Source organism: Lichenostomus cassidix, chromosome 22, assembly GCF_008360975.1.
Source record: "Lichenostomus cassidix isolate B80296 chromosome 22, HeHo_3.0, whole genome shotgun sequence".
NCBI lineage: Eukaryota > Metazoa > Chordata > Aves > Passeriformes > Meliphagidae > Lichenostomus > Lichenostomus cassidix.
The window spans coordinates 4,274,212-4,299,249 of record NC_139502.1 but is presented as its reverse complement, the minus strand read 5'-3'; the positions used below and the strand labels follow the sequence as shown (position 1 = coordinate 4,299,249).

At 50.6% G+C, this 25,038-nt stretch overlaps 1 protein-coding gene across 3 annotated transcripts; it reads right to left on the bottom strand.

Moving 5' to 3' along the window:
* Positions 1 to 1,489: 1,489 nt before the first annotated feature.
* Positions 1,490 to 21,979, bottom strand: ARHGAP25 (Rho GTPase activating protein 25). Of its 3 annotated transcripts, none has more exons than XM_085080642.1 (11): positions 21,504 to 21,979; positions 16,718 to 16,911; positions 14,607 to 14,694; positions 14,066 to 14,185; positions 11,257 to 11,464; positions 7,964 to 8,096; positions 6,598 to 6,671; positions 5,917 to 6,038; positions 4,819 to 5,012; positions 3,727 to 4,310; positions 1,490 to 3,153 (listed from the first exon to the last, which is right to left on the bottom strand). In XM_085080642.1, the coding sequence occupies exons 1-11, from the start codon at positions 21,562 to 21,564 to the stop codon at positions 2,943 to 2,945; spliced, it is 1,989 nt and encodes a 662-aa protein (XP_084936768.1). In that variant the 5' UTR covers positions 21,565 to 21,979; the 3' UTR covers positions 1,490 to 2,942. The 3 variants fall into 3 exon arrangements, with proteins under 3 accessions (XP_084936768.1, XP_084936769.1, XP_084936771.1); XM_085080643.1 differs by having other exon boundaries at positions 16,718 to 16,940; positions 21,504 to 21,978; XM_085080645.1 differs by lacking the exon at positions 21,504 to 21,979 and adding an exon at positions 18,757 to 19,829.
* Between the last annotated feature and the right edge of the window lie 3,059 nt (positions 21,980 to 25,038).

The window sequence follows — 25,038 nt, the reverse complement described above, 5'->3', positions numbered from 1 at the left end:
TGGGCTGAGCAGAGAGGACACCCATCCCCTCAGGGATGAAAAGTGTGCAGTTTCACCAGCCTGGCATGGACAGTTCCATGGTTCTCTGTCTCTGGGAAAAACTCACTTTAAAAAAAAGAAATCCCCATTATCCTACAGCACCCAACAGCAACATCAGCTCACAAAGTGCCTGTGTCACTCTCTGAGGCTGCTTCTCCCTCCAGGCTCTCAGGAATTTCCAACCCACCTGACCTCTGCTGGAAAGTCTCTCTTTTACTGATGACCTCTATAAACCCTGCAAATGTTAATGGGTGGAATATCTTCAAAGGAGTCCCTCTGATCCTCAGCAGCCACGGGGTTGTTTTGCCTATCTGAGCGGAAGCAGAGGAATGCGCAGTTTATACTAAAATAACGTGCACTTGTCCTAATCGTGGAAATTTCAGAGCCTCAGCCAGGCCTTTGCACGTCATTACAGTCTGCTGTGAAGGAATTATTGGCCTCTTCACACTTTTGATCTTTGCAGAAAGGAGCGTGTGGCATTTCCAGCCCAGATGTTCACTACGTTGCTCCTAAACCCGATGGAGAAGTTTCTCCCTAATGACTTCTGGGCCTCACGCTCAGATTTATGATGAGCTTCTTGCAAAAGTAAAAAATCAAATCAACACTGAAGCAGCTCTGTCAAGGTCATCTGAAATCATAGAAAAGAATTGTGAGTGGCAGCAGTTTCTGGGAAAGGGTGGCAAACATTTTGGAACCTCTTGATCTGAGTGTCAGGAAATCGTGGGTCCCAGGGTGGGGACTTTGACTTGCAGCAGAAAGAAAGAGACTTCAGGAGACAACTCCTGTGATGTGTGGGACCTGCAGGTGTGGGAAGGTGAGCTTTGGGCAGCTCATTGTGGGTGGCTGAGCCTGCTGGAGGCCACCCTGCCCTCCTTGAGCTCCCCTCCGTGACTTCCATCCCTCTGCAAAGCTGCTGAGCTGCACCAGCAGGTCCAGGCCCACTGGCCCCATGCAGATCTTCACCATGGTCCATACTGAGATTTCCTATCACCAAGACTGATTTGAAACATTTCAAGCAGATTTGATACCCTGTGCTCGGGTTTGATCCCTGGAAGAGCAGAGGACATTGGCAGTGGGTCCTTGGGAAGGCGCTGGGATTTTGCAGTAGACCCACCCAGGCCTCTGGAATGGTCAATTCCCTGGTGTGAAGGTTTGTGGGCAGGACAGCGAGGAGCTGTGGAGTCTCTGGGATTCTATGGAAAGAAAAACCCCCTGGAGTCAGGGTCTGCAGGTCAAATGAGCCATTTATGGATTGGGTTTCTGAGTGCAGCTCAGCTTTCACAAACCTCTCCTTCCCCAGTACTTTATACCCACAGCTGGGTATAAAGCTGTGGGTATAAAATACAAAGGTGGGTTCAGTGCACCAAACTGAATCTGAGACTGAGTCTGGGCTCAGTTTTAGGGCTAGACCAGCCCCCCTACCCCCAGCAAAGCTGAGAGCAGCAAGTGCTTTCTACAAAACATTGACTTTTATTCTCCAATAACATTTTCCCACTCCCATCTCCCCTCCTTTCACACATTTTCCTCCGTGTCCCTTTCTCTCCCCAGTTCGTTTTCCCTGTCAGACAGCTCTGCAACCTGTCTGGAGCTGAATTTTTGCCTTGCCAAAGCCAAGTCCTCAGTAGCCACAATCCAGTGTTGTGATTCATCTCAATGTGCCTGGCATAAAAGTTGGTCCTGCTTGAAAACTCCTGCAGGTCTCCATGGATTTCCCTTTCCTGTTCCTGTGAAGGCTCTAGGCCTTCATAGTTCCCCTTTCTCAAATAAATAAGTGAAAGGTTTTTTGTAGAAGAAAATAACTGTCCAGAGTCCTGTTTTTTTCTTTCCTCCACCAAAAGCTTCAGCAGCACCATGGTACTGCTGGAAGGACAACTCTCTGGCAGGGGTGGGGGACAAGCAGAAAGGTCACAAATAGCCACAGGGACATCTTTGGGTCCAGATGGACCACTTTGCACTAATGGCAGCAAGTGATGGGGTGAGACCCGACATCCTCACTGGTGTGCAAACCCACGTTTCCACAAGCTGGCTGAGGAAATCCTGTCTGCACTTTAAAAATGACGAAACAACCAAAGCAGGGGCAGTAAATAAGTCCAGATTGGTCATCCTTTGAAGTCTGTCCTTGCAGAATTTTCTGTGCTGGGAAAGTTGCTGCTGGACTCCCTCTGCACAAAGAGCTCCAAGGACAGTTGTGTGAAAGTGCTCTCCCAGCTTTGTCAGGATTTAGGAACTCAAACTGTGCTGCCAGTAGGGAATTTAAAATAACTGAACAGCCACAGAACTGATGAAGTTTGTGTGGTACTGGGATCTTCTTCCTGGAGCAATGGCAGGGATGGCTGGCACAGCACAGCACAGCACAGCACAGCACAGCACAGCACAGCACAGCAGGAGATGCTGCAGGAGATCTCAGACCCTGAGGCTGCTGGGCTTCTTCAACCCCACGAAAGCACAGAGCAGCACTGGGTGATTCATGTGTGCACCTCCACCACCCAGCACTGCCCCACAGGCTGGGCCACGCCAGGCCCTGGGGCTCCTCTGCCTGCCCAGATCCAGTATTCATGGATGTTTTGCATGTGGGCATCTCCAGCAAGGAGACAGGCAGCTGGAGGAGAGTTTCTGCTGGTTTCTTTCTGTAAAGGCATCGTGTGTCCATATCCCAAACTTCTGAGAGCAAGACATTCTCCAGGTAACCTGAGCAGCTGAAAGAGGAGTTGAAATAAACACACCAAAAAAGCTAAAGGATATTTTTGAAATTCCGTGGTTCCTAAGCTCTGGTCTACTTCCTCCCACTCGGCCCGTGGGCAGTAGCAGGACACTGGACAATACAAGTCCCTGGCTCTGAACCTGCAATTCCTGTGGATTCGTGCAGCTGCATTTTGTGTCTGCACAAAGTTGTATGTCTCCTCCTAGTTGGTTTTAGCACCAGTTTTACTCGTGGATTTAGTTAAGTTTTTTATCTCCTCCTCCAGCATCTTGGTTTTCTTCTCCAGGTCCTCCCGCAAGCGCTCCACATTCATCAGCTTCTGCTCCAGCTCCCCAGACTTCTTCTTCTCCTGCTCGATGTCCTGGTTCAGCCTCACCACTTTAGCCCAGACTTCATAGTTTTCCTTCTGGAGACTGCAAACGGAAACAGACCTTGAAAGTATTGGATTGGAAAAGTGCTGGAAAGTCATCATTTGGCTCTTAAGGAGTCTGACCTCAGTGTCATTAATGAGCAAAACAAGCCAGAGATGGTGTCCTGAGCCCCTCAATGGTGCATAATTTGGTGCAATAAATCAATAAACACTATATATGCGTATTGATAATGGGATAATAATCATAATAGAATAACAATATGTGGAGCTGTAAACACCAATGGAAATTCTGGAAAGTATAATGGTCCAATATTGTGGTAATAACAAGAATTATGAAAGTGTAATTATTGCAGGAACATTGCAGTGCCATATAATGATGTGATAAGAGCTATGGAGTATTAATGTTGTAATAATACATTACCTACTGTCAAGAGAGTACAGCTGATACAGTACAGCACATAGATTTTTAGATAGCCTGCTAAATACTATATTTTATCATTAATCATTATTATTATATACTGCCTAATATTACTGGTAAATAAATTTGTCCAATGTTTGCTGTCGCAACATGAGCTGCACAATTCCCACTCTGCAGAAAGCAGCTCCCTGAAGTTACCTTTTTATTTGCTTCTCGTAGTCATTTTTCTGTGCCTCCAGATCTTTTTCCAGCTTGAGGATCATGTTTTGCAGGAACTCCCTGCTCTCCTCATCAGGCTTGGACACCTCAGCAGCGCTGCTGGTGGGACTGGCTGGTTCCTTTGTCTCGTGGCTGGGACTGAAGCAGGGCAGAAATTCCTTCTCGGAGATGCTGCTGGAAGGGCTGGGGCTAGAGCCACTGCCCTCCCCACTTTCTGCCTGGGAGGGGGGAATATTGTCATAGGTTGAAGCCCTGTGAAGGTCGAGCAGCTTAAAAAGATCATGAGACAACGTTCTCTTGTGTCCATCAGAAGCCACAGGGTGTGTGCTGCTCCCAGGGGAGCTTTTCCAAAAGTCACTGGCAAAGATGTCATTCTTCTCCTTGCTGCCTTTCTCCCCTGGAGGAGCCACTGCCAGGAAAGATTTCCTCGTAGGTAAAGTCTGAGTTCTTTTCCTTGACTGTGTTTTCCACATTCCCAGTGTGTCTTTGGACTCTGTATCTTCCCCGGGGACACTTGAGCTCGCAGCTGGGCCAGGGGCACTGCTGGGATTGGAGTCATCCCTCTGTAAAACAGAGCATGGCTTTAGGAGAGCCCTGTCCTGCTGTGGGAGCAGACATGTTACAGCCACTGCTGGCACTGCAAGCTTTACAAAGGGCACATTTGGACCTGGTGGCAGAAACAGCCACAGTTTTTCATAAAAAACTATCTTGAATTGCACTGTGTTTACCATTAAAAAGAACTTTTTGCAGAGATTCCTTCTGAGAAAAGCCTTTAATCCTCAATGTTTTCCCTTCACCAGCCTGAGCTGAAAAGGTTTCATGTGCTTGGCTGTTTAGCCAAAAAGCTTTGGGAGTTTTCATATTTCCCAGAACAGCAGATTTTCCACAGGAAAGTGGAAAGTTTATCTACATCATTTTCCCGATGTAAATATTCCAGGGATGACAGATACAGCTTTTTAACCTATAAATAGCAAGTGTTTTTAAGGCTCACTGACCTGTCAGAGCCCATCATAATTAATCACACATTTAATAAATGTAGGTTTGATTATTCCCCTGAGGATCTGTCCTTACCATTTGCCTTTGGATGGAGCCTCTGTGCACTGTGGGGTCCTCTGCAGCTCCCCAGCCCACGGAGCTGCGTGGGATGGGAGCTTTCTTCTCATTTTTTTGGGCAGGAGGGGAGGGTGGCATATCCTTAGATGGGGGAAAGAGCTTTTCATGGTCACTGATCATCACAGTCATCACCTTCTGGACCTGGGGTGTGCCTGGAGGAATTAGAGATTGTCAGGGGCAAACCCAATACCACTGGATCCCTTCTTGGGTTTCTGACAGACCACTTGGATTTCTGCTTGGTCTGTCTGGTGTCTAAAATGGAGATAGAGCAGAAAACCAGGAGCAGGATCACAAAGCCAAATCAAGGGAGGGATTTTTGTATCTCCCTGGAACAGCAGGAGCAGGATATGGAGCAACCAAGCCAGGAGTCTGCTCAGGTGCACCAAGCCACAAACTGTGACCCTTCGGCTCAAGAGCAAAGCCCAGGTATCAGATGTGTGGTTGGACTTGATGATCTCAAAGGTCTTTTCCAGCCTTAGTGATTCCACGACTTGGCATTTGCTTGCCCTGAAGTTACATCTCTCCATTAGCCCCAGCACAAACATGGAGAGGTTCTGCAGGGGGTCAGTGAGGAGAGGAAGCCACAGAAGGAGCAGAGTCCCCTGCTTGATGTGATTCTGTACAGCAGAGCAGCCCTTGACCTTAAAACATTTCTTCTTTCAGTTCTGCTACTTCCATCCCTGCCCACAAAATCACAATTTGGCACAGCTAAATGCTCCTTTCTTTGAGTTTCCTCTGTTTCCCCAAGAAGAATTTTACACCTTCCTGTTCTAAGCAATACAGAAATTACCTCAGCAAGTTCCTGAATCGGCTGAACTCTGTGAAGGGAACACACAGTGTAATTCCTAAGGGGGTTTTGTCACCATAAACACCTTTGCAGCCTAACAAACACATGGCTTGACTCTGCCCTGCTGTACTCACTGTGTCCAGGCACATTTCTGGCTTATATCCACAGCTCTCCCATGGAAAAATCTTTAATTTTGAGACTGTGGATGCAACTCAGTATTCCAGCAGCCCAGGTGTTCCTATGCCAACCATTCCAGAAGCCCCTTTTACCTCTCATAATAATTGCAGGATCCTCTATCTTGGGTCTGATGAGGTTCACTCCAATCACTGTTGCCAGGTTATCCACACTCATCTTGTTGACACTGGAGTTCAGCTGTATTTCATAGAGAAACCTGCCAGAATTCAAGGGCACATATTTCACATCAGAGGTGGAAGATTTCAAAAAGCCTCACACCCCCGCTGGTGTAAAATCCTGATTCATCCTTCCAGCTCTTCCTTGCAGTCACAAGGACAGAAACACTGGGCTTAAGAAGAATGAACTGGAGCTGGGTCTTACTGATATCAGAAAATAAAAACCACCATGTGAGGAGCTGCTCCCCCTAAAACAAATCAGAAAGGAAGGGAATCCCCCCATCAAAGCTCTAACCAGAGAAAAACTACCCAGACTGGGTGAAACCCAGAAGATTTGGTGCACGAGGTTTTTGTCCAGGAAAACTACTCCTGATTTTAATTTTCAGGGATTTATAAGTGAGTTTGAGGGTGGTGATTTATGCTCAGACATTGTTAAGGTGTTTATCCCAGGGGCTGAAATTCTCCTCTACAAAAATCAGGATCTGGTGACTCAAAGGAAACCAAAGCACAGCTTCAGAAGTCTCTGTCTAGAGGAGTCATCTTTTGGGATGACATTTCAGATCCCAACACCAAATCTGAGCTGACCTGCAGAGCACTGACCTGCAGATGTAGCTGAGGAGGTTGTAATTGTCTCTGGGAAGGAGGGACAGCTGCTTCAGGAGCTCCTGGTGGCCCTAAATGCAAGTAAGAAACAGCTCCAGTAAGATTCATAGGCACAGATGGACTCAAGAACAGCTCTTGATCACTCCATCCATGCCTGTGTGGTGTCTCTCCCTGGTGACTCCACCACTTCCAGGGCAGTGGTGGAGTCCCCATTCCTGGGAGTGTTCCACACACGTGTGCATGTGGCACTCAGGGACACAGGTTAGTGGTGACCACGGCGGTGCTACTGCACTCATGGTTGGACTGAAAGATCTTAAAGGTCTTTTCCAGCCTTAGTGATTCCATGGCTCTGATTTTCTTGGCATTTGCTCACCTTGGAAGCCACATTTCTCCATCAGGCCCAGCACGGCCATGGAGAAGTTCTGCAGGGGTCAGCAAGGAGAGGCAGCTACGGAAGGAGCAGAGTTCCCTCCAGCCCAACAAGTGTGGGATGAGCTCTCTGGAAAGAGCCACTCCTGCCTCATCTCCTTGAGTGTCTTATGTATAAACATTTCAGACACTTTTAACCCAAAAGGTCCTGAAATGAAACAACCCATGAGAAACATTTGCCCTGGAAACACTGTGCTGAGCTCCCAGAGCAGCTCCCAGAGGTCCCACTTGCCAGGAGATCCACATCATGGTTCCGTGTGTTTTGCACCATTGTTGTGTGTATTTCTCTATTCCTGGAAGTGCCCAAGGTCAGGTTGGGTGGAGCTTTGGGTAACCTGGGCTATTGAAGTTGTCCCTATCCATGTCAGGGGTGGAACTGGATGGGCTTTAAGGTCCCTTCCACCCCAAACCACTCTGGGATTCCATGATTCCATGGATAGGAACAGCAGCCATGAGTGGCTTCTATTGCAAAGGGAAGGCTTCTTTTCCACCAAAATACATAGTTAGAAAAAGACAGTTCCCATCGGTTTCTCACTTCTCCCTCTCCCAAATCCCCACTTCCCTCATTGGTGTCCCCCAGTGCCCTCTGCCAGCTCTGCACTCAGCTCAGCCAGGTGAAGGCTGCAGGTTGTTGGGCTTCCTTCTGTCCTGATTTTCACACTTGCTGTTTGCTGCAAGGGCTCCACCAAAAAATGGTGCTGAGCAGAACTTTAAGCTTTAAAATTCACAAACCCGTGTGGTCAAGTTGAGAAACCCCACTGGCTTTGGGAGAGTTTTTTATTCTTTTTCTTCCTTTTTTTTCCTCCCAGATTCCAAAGCTCAATAACTTTGGAACACAGCTGATGATGCTGTGCACTTGGCACCTCCAGCTCATAAAGCTCTGGCACTGAAACAGATTTTAAGGCCAGAAAGAAGAAAACCAAAGCATCTCTACCTTTGTCTCGTCAGCTTCCAGTGCCTGACCACAGAGCAAGAAATCTTCGTACTGCAGCCAGGGCACAACAGGCTCCGGGAGCTCCCGCAGGTAGAGCTTGAACAGGGAGGCCACGGTGTGAACATCGGTGTCCCTGCAATGTGCAAAGAGCTACTCAGTGAAACTCAGACCCAGCAGGTCGGCAAACCCCCACTGAGGCTCTGTTTGAGCTCTGTGTGCAGATGTGGAAACACAGAGGTGTAAATAGGGAGGCCAGAGCAGATGGAGGGGAAACCACAGGGCACCGCAAGCCAGTGAATGGCTCCAGCTGGCAGGAAAATAAAGGCTTGGTGGAGATTTTCCCCACCTTGAGGGTGGCAGGTCCCAGCATTCATGCCTAGGCTGGGCTGGGACAGCAAAAAATTCACGTAGAGGGCTCATGCCTCCTCCCAATGCCAAGTTTTGAGCAGGCACAAAGTCATAGTCTCAGCTCCATCCAGCTGCCCTTCCCTGGGAAGTCCTGGAGCCTGGCAGTCCCTTTTCCTGGCTGCTCCATCACCCAGGCACAGGTATGGGCAAAGTAGGAGCCAAAGCCAACAGCAGCTGCTCCTGGCACAACACAGACTTCTAATCAGGTATTGTCATCTGAATTTCCCTTCTTTACTTTGTGAACCTAAAATCACTTTTCTTCACTCCTTGGACAACTATGGAGCCACATTATTTAATGAGTGGGAGCAGCAATTCTGGAGCACCACCCTGACTCTTGTCACTGCATTCAAAGGGGTGGAGAACCAAGAAAAAGGAAGCAAAACTCTTCTCCATCTCCCCATTCCAAGCAAAGCCATCCCCACCCCCTCTGGGCTCCGGAGGGTCCATGTGCAGATCCTGCCTGGAGCTCCCATGCTTGGCCACACTTCCCAGTGTGGAGCTGGCAGAGATTTCAGACCAGCAGCAATTACTGGGGATGTTCTGCTGGGACAGATGTTTGCAGCTTTGCAGCACTTGTATTTATATTATGTCAAAGGGACACTGTCAAGATCATGAGCCTCTATCTGACCTACCTTGAAGTCACTAAACTCTTATAAACTTCAAGCAAAAATCCCCCAGGTCAGTTATCCATAGGATTGGTTTGGGCTGTAAAATACTATTATTTTAAACAAACACACACAAACATAGAGGGACTTTTTCAGAGCTGTGTTTTTGTAGGACCTACCAATGCACTCCATAAGGCATCCTGGGTGCCTGGAGTGCAAAAGCAGCTTTCTAACACTCACAACTCAATCCTGCCATGGTTGTGTGTGTGAAAACCCCTGAAAACCCAAACAGGCTGCAAGGATAGCACTGAAGGTTCAAGCCAGCAACTCGCTGCTCTCACGTCACTGCAAACCCTATTATTTGCCTTCCTCCTCACTGAGAAGGTGTTTTGGTTGGAATGCCTGGGGGTTGCAGTCACCCTGAGACCACCACAGCAATGCTCACTGTGATTCCTTAGGATTTTTAGCTTCTATAATTTTCATGTATCTGTGGTTTTAGTGTGTAGCTCTGGACTCTATATAAAAGTGCTAGAACTTCTGCTCCCAGCATCTTTCAACAAAACAATTCCTCAAAATTGGGAATTCAAGGACACTTCACTGCCTCAGGGCCTCAAAATATGTAAACAACAGTGAATTGAGGGGAGCAAGCTTGGGGTAATTGACATCATCACCTGAAGGTGTAATTGGAGAACTGAGGCTCAATATGTTAATGGACAGAACTTATAAAATGTGAAGAACCTGTGACTCGCTGTCCATTCTGGATGTAGCCTCTCAAGTAGGCTCTGTCTGCCCTAATTGCACCTTAAAGGCCTTTAATAAATTAATCTGCTTTTTATTCTTCTAACTTTGTCTAGCCTCTGTTTTAGGTAAGCCTGTTCAGGCATCAACTGCAAGTCCTGCAGCACAGGGGGAACACCACGGGGAGGGCTGAGCTCCCTGGCCATGCCCCACTGCAGAACAGTTCTGCAAATATTAAAAAAGGCTTCACCTTCCCATGGCCCTCCACAGATTCCAACAGGAAAGCTCTGAGCAGGGCTCAGTGCCTAGGAAGTAGAAATATTCAGCTGGAAAGCCACTGGTAGGATGGTTTCATGCCATCTGGCTTTTGCCTGGATGGGCGATTTAGGTAAAAGTGATGGGGTTTTCCTAACAGAGCTGGATAAACACAGGAAAGGTTTTGTGGTTAGGGACAGGCCTGTGAGTACAGAGACAAAGTTCCTGCATGATGCTTAGCAAGATGGGCATTGCACAAAAATCCAGGGGAGCTCCTGAGTTTGGGGGCTCCCTTCCCTCGAGCATCCCAAGCCTTGCTGGTGGCTCTCAAAGTGCAGGTGCCACATGGGACAGCTCCCAAATTCCACACAGGTGGGGCATCCCCATGGCCAGTGTCACCTTCACACACAGCAGCAGCCTGGGCAATACTTGTCTCAGATCTGCTCACAGGGCAGGGCAGGAATTGAGCCAAAACTCCTCACTTTAGGTGCCGTGCAAAGGCAGGACCCACTTTTCCTTTGTCCCAGATCTGTGATTGTGATTTGATCAGCTCAAATTGGGGGTGAAGCCCTGGAGCAGCACAGGTGAGCAGGGCAGGGTGGGCCAAAATCAAGGGGGGACAGGTGAGAAAAACCCCTGGACAAAGGGAGGGCTTTGGGAAAGGTCCCACCAGGGCTTTACCCTCCTTCTCCCATTTTGCACAGGGTATGGCAGAGGCAGTAGCTGCAAAGGTCTCTCTCCTATGAGTAGCAACAGGCAGCTCTCCCAGATTCAGGGAGTTCTCCATTTCCTCTTGGCCCTGCAGAGGAGGAGGGGCAGGGGGACACAGCTTAGCAGCAGCAAAAATCTCTCAAAATCTCTCCCATCTCTATGTGATGTTGTAGGGAAAAGCAGCAGGAGGAAAATATCATGGCAGGGAAAGGAACAACTTCTGCTATGTGTATGAGAGTGTTCTCTGAGCTTATTTGAGACCCTGCCCTTGCTCTCCTTTCTCAAAGCCCTCAGCTGATGAGCAGTGCAGGCTCTTCCCTTTGATCCTTCCTTGGCTGCTCCTGCAAACCATAATTGCTGCATGAGGCCAGGATTTTCCTAAATGTTTTCCTCTGTTTGCATAATCTCATCTCAGCACCCTCTGGTTCAATGTTTGTGGTTTCCACTGAATCCTCTCTCCTCGTTAAGCCCTTCTGGAGGGTCCTGCTTTCCTGCACGATACTGCTGAGCTCTGGGGGTCAGACTGGCTGCTTTTCCTTAGAATTTGGGAGGGGAAGAGGGGGAATGCAGCATTACCTGTCAAACGAGGGTCTCTCCCCGGCATCAAAGGCATCCCGGAGCTGTTTGACCAGGTTGTCCTGGCCAGGGAGGCGGAAGATTCCCTCCTCACTCACTCCGTGCTCCCGGATGAACTCGGCACTTTTCTGCACCAGGATGGGCACCTGGTGCTGCCCGAATTTCTGCTCATAGGCCATGGTCTCTGCCAGGCGCTGCCCAAACACCGCTGGGGAAAGGGCACAAGGTCAGAATAGCCCAAGAGCTCAGCCAAGGGCCCTTTACCTGCCCCAGGGGTCGGGGGCAGCAGGACCTGCTGCTCTGCCAGGTACCAGAACCCTGCAAACTCCTCTGCAGAAACAAAGTTCTGCAGAAAACAGAACTTTTCCCAGAGAAATAATAGCAAAATAAAACCTTGCTCCTCCTCCAAATAACTAACAGTTCTCAAAATGACTGAAACCAAGCAGGGGGCCTTGGGGTAAGCAGGATGCTGATCCAGAGGGAGACAGGGACAGGGCACAGGGAGGGAAGGAAGCTCATCACACAAAGTTGAAGGGTACAGAAAGCACAGGAGACCACCAATAGATAAAAAAGGTCCTTGCAGGGACTTGGAGCTGGAATTCTTCCCAATCCAGGTGCTTTTCTTCCCCCTCCCCTCTCCTAAAATTTGCCTGCGCCAAGGACAGCTGTGTTCCACAGGGGATAGTACCTTTCCTTCAGAGCAAAACTGGCCTTTTCCTCCTGAACTCGCAGCAGAAGCAGCACTCAAAGGGGGGAAGACGCCAGCCTGGATCCCAGCTCTTCCTCCTCAGAGCCTGGGGCATGGTAAGAAGAGCAGGCAAATTTTAACTCCAGCTGGTTCTGGCATATGAATGGCAAAGGGTCCTCTGCTCCTCTGCCATATTTCTGCCCTAGCAGTGCCTGTGGTGTGTTTACCTTGTGCTCTGAAGGCTGAAATAATTTCCGTGCATCCTCCAGAGCAGGAAAATTCAGGTAAACACCCTCACCTGGAACCACGAGGCTTGTCAGCACCTGCCTGTCATGGATTTTTTTCATCTGTCACTCTCTTACACTTTTAAATAATGAATATAAACTTGTCACTGTGCAACTAAAAGTAAATAGCTCTCTTTATTTTTGGCCTCGCCACTTTGGTAGCTGGTAATGAATTGGTGTTTTCACTGCAGGCTGGCAGATTTGTTGATTAGGGGACACCTCCCAGAGCACTGCAATGTTGGAGGTGTGACAGCCCCGTGAAACCACACCGAGATTTTGGAGATGCTTTTGCTGTTTCTTCACACTCTGCAGCTTTTCTGCTTCTTGGTGTGCAAGTTCACGGTGACCTGGGCCACAAGGGCTGCTCCGAGGTGGGGTCGTGCTAAAACCTCCCCCATGCAGTGGTTGCTCTAAAAGCTTGTGTTTCCCAGCTTACACTGAACTCAGAAACTTCAAGTCTGAGTTTTGGGGTCTGTTACCCTGCGTGTTGACATCAAATGCAGCTTCATAGTCCCTGACTTCTCTGATGTCCTCTGTAGTACCATAAATTTATATTTTCTTTTATATAAAGTCACTTAATTTAGCTGGAAGAGACCAATAGCCTCCGGATCAGACGCAGAGCCATTATTAAATACGAGAGCCAGCTGGGACAATGCCCTGAAAATTCCTGGCTTGATCATCATTTCAGCTGGGTGATGCTGCCACCCCCAGGGCACAGCCTGGTCTAGTTTGGAGGCAGAAAAACTCAGATGCAGAGGGAAACCAGATATGTTGACAGGCTGGGAGAGCTGGGAATGTTCACCTAGAGAAGGGAAGGCTCCAGGGAGAGCTCAGAGCTCCTTCCTGTACCTAAAGGGGCTCCAGGAGAAGCTGGAGATGGACTTGGGACAAGGCTGGAGTGACAGGACAAGGGGCAATGACTAAACTGAAAGAGGGTAGATTTAGATCAGATATTGGGAAGAAATCCTTCCCTGTGAGGGTGGTGAGGCCCTGGGCCAGGCTGTCCAGAGAAGCTGTGGCTGCTCTGGAATTGTGGTCAGGACAAAACACAGAGAGAGGTAGGAGATGGCTCAAGATTTTCATCCATCTGGGTTAAAGCTCTTTGCGAGGACAGTAAGGACACCCCCAGCCCTGCTTCATTGCTGGATCTTGCTCATGGGAGTTCATCCTTACAGGAAAAGGCTGGATTGTCCATCCTGGAGGGGAAAGTAGCTGGAGTGATCTTTGCTGCTGCCTTTGCAGCTTTGCCTGTGGTAGCAGATTTACAGTGGGCTCCTTTGTCATCCATCCATGGTTTATATTCCCCTGACTCCAACTTTATAATGGCAGAACTGCACTGAAGTGAGGATCCAGAGGCTGGAAGGAGTGAGGTGAGTGCCTGGGTGTGAGGAGGGTGAGTGTGGGGCCCAGGCAGGCTGGAGAGCAAATGGCAGCAGAAAGGATGGGCTGAGCAAGAAAAGCCAGAGGAAAAGCAAAGCGAGGAAATTGGCAGGTGAAAAACAGCATTTTTCAAGGCTTTATCCCTGAATGGGAGTTGTTTTCAAGAACAACATTTTCAGGGTCAAAAAGTCCATGAGGAAGCTGACAAAAGAAGATGAAACCAGCCCAGAAATGTTCATTCAGGCTTGGCTTTCCTTCACACTGCCAGTGTTTGCAGCAGACCCAGCACCAGGGCTGCTCCCACAGCAGTTTCCATGGGGGACACAAGGGACACGTTAAGGCCCCATTTTTCAGTGCCAGGGATTTCCAAGCCCAGCCTTGAAACCCTCACCCAAAAGTGCTCCAGGCCCCGGGACAGGGGATAACCCCTCCAGGAGCTGTCCCTGCTCCCTTTTACCTCCTGATGCTGACCCCAGCACCCTCCGGATGGATTTCACCCACTCCTCCATCTCCGCCTGGGAACTGGCCATGAGCACACAGGTGTCCTGCCCTGCCCGGTTCTGCTCTCCACCTGCCCCTGCAAAAACACACATTAATGCACCATTTGCGGAGAGGACTGCAGGAGAAAAGACACATTCCTGTTGTTTCCTTCACTAAATGCTTTTGGCTCCAAATTTCCCCGTTAAAGTCCATTTGGCTGTAAGGGAAGCGGAGCTCTGTCATTTCACACTTGCTGGAGATCTGCAAGAAAGGAACAGAAACTGCTGCAGCTGCAGCTTGGCAAAGCTTCTCCTCACCATAGGACATGGGCACTGACACAGTGCTGCAGCCCTGGGGTGTGGATAGTGAGAGCAAGAAATTAATTTTCCCATGAACAGTGCTCTGGGAACCTTGGAAAGAAGTGGGAGCACAAGGACTGGGAAACAACTTGCCAGAATGATTTTGGGTGGACAGTCCAGCCCAAAAGCATGCAAAGAGGAGGAGGGAGGCATCCTTACCTGGGATTATTTCAAAGATGAATTTCCCTCCTTCCTCTGGGTTAGTTGCCACCTCCTTGATGGTACTTCCCTGGAGAGACAGGCAGCCCTAGGACAGAGCAGAGCAAACACCTGTGTGCCACCTCTGCAAGGCCACACTACCACTGAGGGTGCAAGTCCTGCCTTCAAACACCTTGCAAGAGATATATTTCATTAAATTATATGTGTGTAGATATACTACAATGACTTTTCAAACAATAAGAGCCACTTCTTAAATGCCAATTTTTCCAATTAAGTGATTCTCAGAATGAGAAAACTGGTTCTTTTGCTCTTTTTTATCTTTTTTTCTCCCTTCTTATGTTCTTTTAGCCCTCATTGGGAGTGGAAGAAGAGAAAACAAAGGAGAATGGACTTGGGAAAACCCCAGAACATCCTGTTCCTGCTGCACTGGGCAGAAAAACTGTTCCTTTAACACAGCATCGCTTAAATCCAAAAACCAGCCCAAAGCTGGCAGGAGAGGAGTAGAGAAAAAGAAGAAAAGGGATGGGAAATTAAAAAATAAAGTGGAAAACAGTCATTTTTGGTGGACCTTCCAGTCCCCAGTGGGGACTGGTGGAGGGGCTGGGGTGACTCATCCCTGGAGGCCTCCCAGGGCAGGAAATGAGTCTGTGCCTCAGAAATGAAATTTCTCCCCAGTTTCAGCCTCCTGGAAGCCACTGGGCTCCCAGCTGCTTCCATCGGGCTCACTGCTGGGATGCACGGGGCTGGACAGTGCTGCAGGGTCAGGGCGAGAGCTTCCAAAAGTGCCATGAAAAACATTTTACAGCATTTTCTGTTCCCACATCCCATTTCCAGTGCTTGGAGCTGCTCCTCCCCATCACCCTGGAATGGGGCAAAGCCAGAAATGGGATCTGGATCCCACTGAGCTCACCCTGAGGAGCCACTGATCACCTTCTCCTTGGGAGTGTTTTCTATCTTGAGAGTTGTTTTGCTACTAGTAACACTTTGCACAGGGAACAGCTTTTACAGCAGAGGGAAGTTTTCCCTGGAATTTCTCCAAAGGAGGAAATGGTGGTAGATACTCTAAAAGTAAGTTACAGTGTGGAGAAAACTGTGGGAAAATGTAATAAAGAAAAAAAAAAATTGGAAAACCACCTGATTGCTTCCAGGCAAGTGCACTGGCCAGAGAGAGAGAAATTTCCTTTCCTTCCAGCTGCCTCTCCCATGGGAGGAGTCCTGAGGAAGCAGCTGCCCTTTGCTGCCATCTGTCCAGCCCTCAGCCTGGCCAAGGTCTGGCTTGGGCTGATCCTCACCCTCAGGCTATGCCAAAAGTCCTGTTGATTTTCCCTAAAAGCATCCTGTCAGGTGCCTTTCTCACCGAGTGCAGGGACAGAAGCTCTCTCAGTTCGCACCCCTTGTGCACCCCTTGCTGCACCTGCAATCCTGAAAGGAGAGCTGAGCTCTCTTCCCCAGCTTGTTTCTGCTGGGAGACAATGGCAGCTTCCTTCATGGTGACTGGACTGGGTTTTCCCAGTTCCCCAGTGCTTGGGCACAGCAGGGCTTGCAGGCACCTGAGGCATTTAAGTGCATCAATGAAGTTCCTGATCAGGGCCTTTCATCTCTGTTACTGCCCAGAGGCAGAAAACTCCTTTAACACCTGGCTCCAAACCATTTCATGGAATCATGGAGTTACAGAATTGTTTAGGTTAGATGGGATCATAAAGATCCTCTCGTTCCACCCCCTACCATGGGCACGGGCACCTTCACCATCCCATGGTGCTCCAAGCCCTGTCCAACCTGGCCTTGGACACTTCCAGGGATCCAGGGACAGCCACAGCTTCTCTGGGCAACCTGTGCCAGGGCCTCCTCACCCTCACAGGGAAGAATTTCTTCCCACTATCCCATCTAACCCTGGGTCTGGCAGTGGGAAGCCATTCCCCCTTGCCCTGGCACTCCAGGCCCTTATAAAAAATCTCTCTCCATCTTTTAGGCTCCCTTCAAGTACTGGAAGGCCAAAATTTAATCACCCCAAAGCTTCTCTTCTCCAGACTGAACAACCCCAATTCCTTTGGCCTTGGCTCCCCAGCATGGTGGCAACTGAAGACCAGCAAAGCCCAGCAGCATCACCCTACCTGTGGCTTGGCATCGTCCTCATCCTTGTAGTAGTAGAGCTGCTGCCCCTTGAGCACGAAGTACCTGTGCTGCCAGTTCTTGACGATGGAGCGCTGCTTCTTCAGCCAGCCCAGCTTGAGGGGCCTCTCCAGGGTGCTGGGGGAGCCTGGCCGGGCACCTGCAGGATCCCCACTCATCACACTCCTGGAGCGGGCTGTGGGGACAGAGAGGGACACACACGGGCTGTGGGGACAGAGAAGGACACACACGGGCTGTAGGGACAGAGAGGGACACAGGCTGTGGGGACACCAGGGTCAAGCTGCCAGCACGGGGAGTGGCACTCGGCGCCTCTGCTCGCTGAGCGAACTGGCCCGAGTTTACAAAGGAAGTGGCTGCAGTAGCTGTCACTGTGTACTTCCTTTTTCCTGCGTGGGAGCAATTGTCTTGCAAGTGAGAAGAAAATCATTAGCGCGTTTTTGTTTTTGGTTTTTTTTTTTTAATAATGGGAGTGTGTGGTTTTTAGCCCCCTCCCCGAAGTGCAGCAATAGCAATGACCCAGCCTGGCTTGGAAAAACGGCTTGGAAGTTGCAGTTTTGCTCTGGGAGAACCTGATGTTCCCAGTGGGGCAGAACTCACATTTATGGAACTGGAAGGTCTCCAAGGACAGAAAAAAAGCCAACATAGATTTACCACTGGGCAGAGTGGTGTCCCTGTTTCCTGTTTGCATTACATAGCTGAGCTCCATTGGTGCCAGGGACTGGGGGCATGGCCCTGTGGCATCCCTAAATCCCTCCGTGATAGCAAATGCCTTGGAGGGATCACTCCCAGATGGGATTTTTGCCTCTGCACCAGGCCCTGCAGCCCCCCAGAGCCAACCCAGCTGGGCAGAGCTTGCATTTATGGCCACAGGGCAAAAAGTAATGATGTGACTCCAGGGGAATTAGGCCTGACTGGTATCTGCACATGGTGATTTCCTGAGGTGGAAAAAACTTGGCAGCCAGGGCTGAGCAGGGGGCAATTGCTTCCGAGGTTCAGCTCAAGGGTGTCCTCACTTCCCCTTCTAAAATTCCCCAGGGCAAGAACTCTAGTGCATCTTCCCCTTGTCCTGTAGAGCACTCCAAGCTCACCTCCCACTCCAAACCTGCCACAGGACTGCAAATCATCTCCCAAACCCCAAAAAGGATTGTGAATCCCCAATCCAGACTTCAAAGCACCCTGAAGATGCTGCACATTCAGTGTGTGCTACCACAGGACGGTCCTGAAGAGGATGGGGTTGGAAGCAGGGACATTCCAAAGGGATTTACCAGCCAGCTCCCCTGAAAAATGCTGATACTGGGGATTACCCTGATGGAAAACCCAAATGGGGTTTCCAAATTGTTCCTCCAGCTCTGGCAGCTTCTCCGCTCTTTGCCAAAACACCTGCATTCCTCAGATCTTGTAAATATTAATGGTTCTCAGCAAAGTGCTCAGGACACCATAAATCGCTTTCCTTCATATTGTGTGGCTGTCCCTGACTCCTCAGGGTGAGGATTTCTGGGGAATGCCCTGCAGGGCTGGATGAGCCACTGCAGGTGTGGAGCCTGCTGGGCACAGGGCCCTGCCTGGCTCCTGGGAGTACTTTGCTCTGCAGAAACCATTGCCCAAAGGGTAACCACCATGGCCAAAGGGTAAATCCCAAGTGGAATTTCTCCAACCCTGCAGGAAGCAGCACTTCCACAGGCTGGGGCTCTGCTGCCTTCTTGAGTTTTATGTGTGTCCTATCCAACTGCAGCACCTCATGTCCACATCAATGAGGGACATGAAAAAAAATCTGGTTTTGTTTAATCCCCTGACACTGGCAGGGCGAGCTCTCCATAGCACTGATATCCACGAGGATAATCCTTGTGCAGCTGTGTCAGTGCAGGGTCTACACTCACACCCACACAGGTGGATTCAGGGATGGATCTCCATCCATCCCCATGTCCAGCCTTCCCTAAAGAGCTCAGCCCAGCAGTGCTGATATTCCAGCAAGATTTGGAAGGAGAAACTGTGGGGTTTAGAAAAAATGCAACAGTGCTACCTTTTATGGGGGATATCAATCTCCCCTAAGCCTGGTACTGCGTCAGGGCGCTGCGGCCTGGGGTTCCTCCTGCTCTCAGCCTTGAGTTAATTGTTCATCCTTGCTGGAAATGAGGATTATTCTCTCCCTCTTTGCAGCTTTTCCCAGGCCTGTCAGGACTCTGGCTTCAGAGGCATCCCCTGGAGTGCTCTTTCCTGAGCATCAGCTCCAGGCCCAAGGTGCAGCCTGGGTCTAGTCCTGTCTCAGCCATGTTCCTGCACACACATGACCACCTTGTGAACATGCAGCTCCATTTGCCCTCTGCACAGGGCAGCTCTCCCCACACTTTGGGCCCATTTAAGGCCAAAAGAGGGGCTTGTTATTTTTATCTCTTGCCCATGATGTGAGGGGGTGAGGGGAGGGAGCTGCTCTGGGGCCCTTGGCTTTGCACACAGCGAGGCTGGGTCTGCCCAGTGGAAAGTTCTCTGCACCCACAGAACCAGCACCACCAAGACCAGGGCTCCTCCCTCACCACTTTTCCAGCTCTGTTTTTTGGCCAGTGCAATGCCCAGCTCTGATGTGGTGACCAATTCAGAATTCGGGATGGAAACAAAGCTTTTCCCTGTCTCTCACCAGCATGGTCCAGCACTTGGAGCCATCTCCTTCACCAGCACATCCCTGCACACTCAGCCCTCTCTGTGCTCCTCTCTGCAACTCCCACAGGGCAGGAAGGAGCCACCAAGAGCAAACGTGGTGCCCCCAAAGCGTTTCCTGAGGTAACGGCTTCTGAGGTTGGCTATTTCCTCCAAAACATCCTCACTCTTCCTCCAGCCCCGGGGACCTCCAGCAGGCTGAGGTGCCCATGTCCTGCTGCTCTCTCCGCAGATACAAGAGCCAAAGTGTGGGTGCATGAGAAAGGGCAGAGGGAGCCACCATGATGCCCAAGATGCTTCTGTAATAACTACGTGGGGATTTCTCCCCCAGAGTGTGGGAGATGGCACAGAGCCTCTGCCCTACTTGAGAAACTTGAGTTTCTGAGCCACCTGAGGTCTCATCCTGCAATCCCTGTGCATTTGGGGCTTTCATCCCTGCCACTGCCCCAAACCCTTGTCCTGGGCAGGAGCCCCCCCTGCCACCCTCTGCTCCTGCCCCATGGGAGGGACCTCAAGGACTTGCAAGAAAAATCAGTAAAAGAGGTTTCACCAGGAAATTTCTATTTCATTGAAATAAAGAACTTCGCAGTCCTGGGGTTTCCAAAAGCTGCCTATGCCACAGCCAGGGCTGGAGCAGGGAGGGGGAAGTGTCCCCAAACCACGAGGAGCCAATGGGAGAGGTGACAATTCGCAAATATTGCAAACATTTGCAAATGTGACTTTACATTTCCACAAGTAAAGTCACAGAACCCCTGGACACAGTGCACACACACACACACACACAAACATACACTCATCCAACAGCACCCAGGAGCTGGAAGCTGAAAAAGCACCAGGGATTTCATCGCAAGCAGATTTTCTTGGAAAAAAGCAATTCCTGGTACCAACACAGATTTGAGCCTCTGTCTCATCTCCACCCTCTGCTTTCCACCAGGCTCAATGTCCCCTGGCCTTTTTTTCTGAGCTGCTGACTGACTTTACCCACTGCTCCACAGCTTCTGGTACAAAAAAAAATTCATTATCCTGAGAATGAGCAGTGCAGGAGTCCAGGAAACTTCTGTAATAACTACATGGGGATTTCTCCCCCAGACTGTAGGAAATGGCACAGAGCCTCTGCCCTACTTGAGTTTTTGAGCCACCTGAGGTCTCATCCTGCACATCACTGTGCATTTGGGGCTTTCATCCTTTCATTTGGGGTTTTGTGTGCAGAGAATGGTTTGGCCACTCTGATAAAAGTGGCTTAAGACAGAAATCCAAACTGCCTTTGCAAGAAAATCCAGCCAGGACAACCTTGGGAGCAGCAGAGACAAGCTGGGTCCAACCTCTGTGCTCCGGGGGAAATGCAGCCCCAGCATGAGCCATGGCTGAGTTTTGGCACCAGCGCCAGGACCACAGAGGGCCTTGGCCTCAGTGCATGCACCAGGCTGGACTTCCACACCCATCACCCCTAAATGCCCTCCCTGGTTGCTTGACCCAACTCCAGGCTCTGTTATTTTGGCCTCGGAGCCCACACGGGGATGCCACACTCCTTCCCAAAGGCACTCCTCAGTGGTTTCCATGCTGGAGAAAGATCCCGGGGTGGATGAGAGCCCTGCCAAGCCAGGGCAGGGGCAGGAGGTGGGTCAGGACATCACTGGGTGGAGTTGTCCCACAACAACTCCAGGCTCCTCACCACCCCTGAGAGGAAACCACTGATTTCAGTGGGGCCGAGAGACCTGAGCCAGGGCAGGATTGTTTCCTCCAGCCTGGGCCACACCAACGTCCCTCAGCCTGAGCCTCACCTCCTGCAGGGTTTGTGCCAGCAGAGCAGGCCTGTGTGGTTTAAATCCCCCAAACCTGGATTTGGGGGCAAACAGCCCTGTCCCCGTGTCCTCCAGAGCCACAGCCCTGGCCATGCTCCCACAGCATCCCTCGGTGACAACTTTGCAAATCACTTCTTGCAAATCATTTGCAAATCATCTGCTCTCTCTCAAGAATGGCACTGGGGGGCCAGGTTCCCCCACTAAGGCTGGAGCCAAAATATAAGCTGGGCTTGGCCACAGACACCCCCAGCCCCTGACCCACCCCTGGGCACCACAGCAGACACAGAAGGGCACAAAGAAACAGTCACGGTACCTATTTTTGCAGCATCCATTTTCAGGTTGAAATCCCAGTTCCGTGGCAGCTTGAGGGACATTTTGGATTAGGAGGGGCTTTGTTTTTTCAAGGTGAGCTTGCTTAGGAGATGAGCTGAAACCAAGCTCTGATGGTCCCGTGCAGATCCTGCACCTGGGGTCGATCCCCCCACAAAGAGCAGCAACTCGGCAAGGGTTGATTTGCCAATGAACTTCCTGCCTCTGAGAACAGCCCTGAGCAACCCCATAAAAGTCCCTCCCTGCCCTGCTTTCCTGCAAAGCTCTCCTCTGGCTTCCCCAGTGATGCTCTCAGGTGATGCCCTGTCTGCTCCCCTCTCTGTCCCCTCTTCTGGCAGATGGGAGGACACAGCCCAGCCCGGGACGCTCTGCCCGGGGCTGCTCTCCACACGCTTCTCGGTGCATTTGAGGAAGTGGGTGTCAGAAACAGTGGGTGTCCTTCTGGGCGCTGCTGCTGCTGCTTCTCTGAGCACTGCTTGGAGGAGGAACGGCCCAGCTCGGAGCTTCGGGAAATGTTTTGCTCAGGGGCAGAGCGCAGCTGGCTGTGGCTCAGGTGTGAGCTCAGGGTGACGTCTGTGCCTGTCCTGGTGCATCCCTGAGTACATCGCCCTGCTGGCACCAGGGTCCTTTCATTTTTCCTGTTAATTGCTGACAGGTCCCCATGGCTGATTGAAAGGTTTTACAGTGGTAAAAGTCAGATGGGGATGAAATGAGGCAACTCTTGGAGGAAAGGCCATGGAAATCGAGCACTGAGGGGCGGGGGAACATAAAACCATGGAATGGTTTGGGTTGGGAGGCACCTTAAAGCTGACCTCATTCCACCCCCTGCCATGGACAGGGACACCTTCCACCATCCCAGGTTGCTCCAACCCCCATCCAGCCTGGCCTTGGACACTTCCAGGGATCCAGGGGCAGCCACAGCTTCTCTGGGCAAATGTGGGATGTGAACAAAGTGCCTGCCAGGAGCACTGGATCAAGCCAAATCCCTGCTAGCAAGAGTGAGTGTATCCTGGTTTATGTTGGTTTTTCCATCCAAGATCTGGCTTTGCATCCCCAGAGCAGCCTGGGCTGGGCCTGGGCTGAGCTGCAGCTCTCGAGGCACAGGATGGATGCACACAGAGGGTTGTTAACAAACATGCACATGGAGCAGCAAGGGGCTCCAAGACATGGCAGGGTCCCCCCAAAACCTGATGGAGGCTCCAGTCCCCCTCTCGCCCCATACTGGGAAAGCCCAGAGCTTGTGGAGAGGGAAGTTGCCCCAAGCAGAAGCAGGAACAGCGATGGGGGAAGCACAGGGCGATGAACAAGGACGTGGCCACTGGTTCCTGTTGTGATTCCCAGCACAGCCTCATGCCCAGGAGGCACCAAGCCACGTGCAAAGGGCACTTTTTTTTGGTATTGTAACATAAACTCAGGAAAGGAAGGAGCTGGAGCCTGCGCTGGGTGCCTGGTGGACAGGCAGGGTGGAGCCCACTGGCTAATTTGGGTTAATTGCAGCTGAAAAAGTACTTTGTTGCTCTGGGCACTGATTGGAGCCAGCTCAGAGATCCCCAGCTCACAGATTCCACTGCCCAGAGTCCAGGGAATATGACAGTGTGGAATTTCACAGCAGAACAGCCCAGGACATTCCCCCAGCCTGGTGAGATTAACTCAAGATCCTGCTTTGGACCCAAACTCCTCAATCAGCTCCGTTTCTGCTACATGCCAAGAAGAGGGCCCTGAGTGAGCCCTGAATTAAGCATAATTTTTAACTCTTAACAATATCTGCAGATAGCTAAAGGAGCTCCACAGGCTCACACATTTTGCTCCTTGTTTTCCCCTTCAGCCTGTTTTTCTCTGACAGCCTGGAGCAGCACTTTCCCACCCGCCCGTGTCATGGGCAGGATGTCACGCGGCCCTTTCCCCTCCTCCAGAACGGAAACTGTGCTTGAGCCCAAAACCCTGCGGTGCAGCCCAGCTGTGTGTGTGGTCACACCACAGAGCTCAGTCCTCCCTGGCACCCCAAAAGAGCCCCTGTGAGCACCCCAGACCTGCTTCAGCCACCTCCTGCTCAGGGACCTGGCAGCTGCCCCCAGGTTTGGGAAGGACAACATCAGACTGACTTTTTTCTTAGGCATCCCTCAGGGCAGCCTGTTCCTGAGCTGAATCACGGAATTCCAGAATGGGTTGGGTTGGGAGGGACCTTAAAGCCCATCCAGGGCCACCCCCTGTCATGGGAATGGACACCTTCCACTATCCCAGGTTGCTCCAAGCCCTGGCCAGCCTGGCCTTAGGCACTTCCAGGGATCCAGGGCAGCCACAGGTGCTCTGGGCACCCCAGAGCCTCCCCACCCTCATAGGGAAGGATTCCTTCCCAAGATCCAAACTAAACCTACCATGCCGCCGCAGAGCCTAAAAAAAGAAAATCTCAGCCCATACAGTTGTTTTTATATCCCTCTTCCATCAGGATCTCACAGAAAATGTGTCTGGACAGGTCACAGGGAGTCAGCCTTGGCTTGAGGCTCACTGTCTGTCTGGGGCTGGAGCACAGCGAGCACCAGGATTTCCACTGGGAATCTGCAGTTTTCCATATTTGATTGAATTAAATTGGCACAGGATGGGGGTAAAGCAAGTGGGAGCTCCAGCTGAAGGGCTGGCACTGGGCTGGGCTGTGCCATCAGCTCTGCCTGGCACTGTCACACATGGCACCATCACACACTGCAGCTGTGCTGCAGCTCCACAGCTGTCTGAGGATTCCAGAACTCCTCTTCTGACAGATTAACACCAAAAGATTGGTAAGCCCTCGAATTATAAGCTTCTTATATTGCTGAATATTGCAGTGCTGCCCAGCAATTCCCTGCAGAACTGGGAGCAATGCGTTGGAATGTGGGAGCTGGGGCTGCGGAGTCACCTCGCAGGGTTTCCATCGAGCTGTGCTGCTGCTGGAGAATAAATTTGTCTGCAAATGCCCACAACAGTGACAGGAAGCCCTGAAAGGCTGCTGAGGGGCTGCTTTGGCTTAGCTGATAAGTCAAAAACAGACAAAATAACACAAGAGCTAAAAATAGTGTTTTCCTGGGTAAACAGAGGATTCTGCCCTCCTGACCCCAGGCAAGTCAGGAGAAAAGGCTGAAATGAAGGAACAACTTACGCTTAGTGGAACTCCCAACAATTTTTCACATTCCCAGTGAAATCTTTACGTAAAATGAGCTGATTTTGCAGGGGGGAGCAGTGCCAACACTTCCCTCATTGTTGAGCAAGACAAGCCTGGATGATCTGACCCTGGGGTCACCTCAACTCCCACTGGGGATGTGGCTGTTCGTGTCCCTCATGCAGGACATGGATGGTCCAATCCTGCCCACCTGTGTCCCTGTCACAGCCAGGTGACAAGGTGACAGCCATTCTTGGGAAAATCCCCAAGGAAGGAGAGCTACAGGGCAAGAAATGAGGGAATGTGAGTTTGTAACACATGGAGCTGCCCTAAAGAGCATGGAAAGGTTTACAGCATCCCACAGCGCTGAATGAAACTCCTCTACAGA

Coding starts and splice junctions, on each gene's coding strand:
- ARHGAP25 (XM_085080642.1), bottom strand. CDS start 21,564: ATGTCCCTCAAGCTGCCACGGAACTGGGATTTCAACCTGAAAATGGAT. Junction 14,695..16,717: donor AGGACGATGCCAAGCCACAG/GTAGGGTGATGC, acceptor GCTCTGTCCTAG/GGCTGCCTGTCTCTCCAGGG. Junction 14,186..14,606: donor CATCTTTGAAATAATCCCAG/GTAAGGATGCCT, acceptor GTGTTTTTGCAG/GGGCAGGTGGAGAGCAGAAC.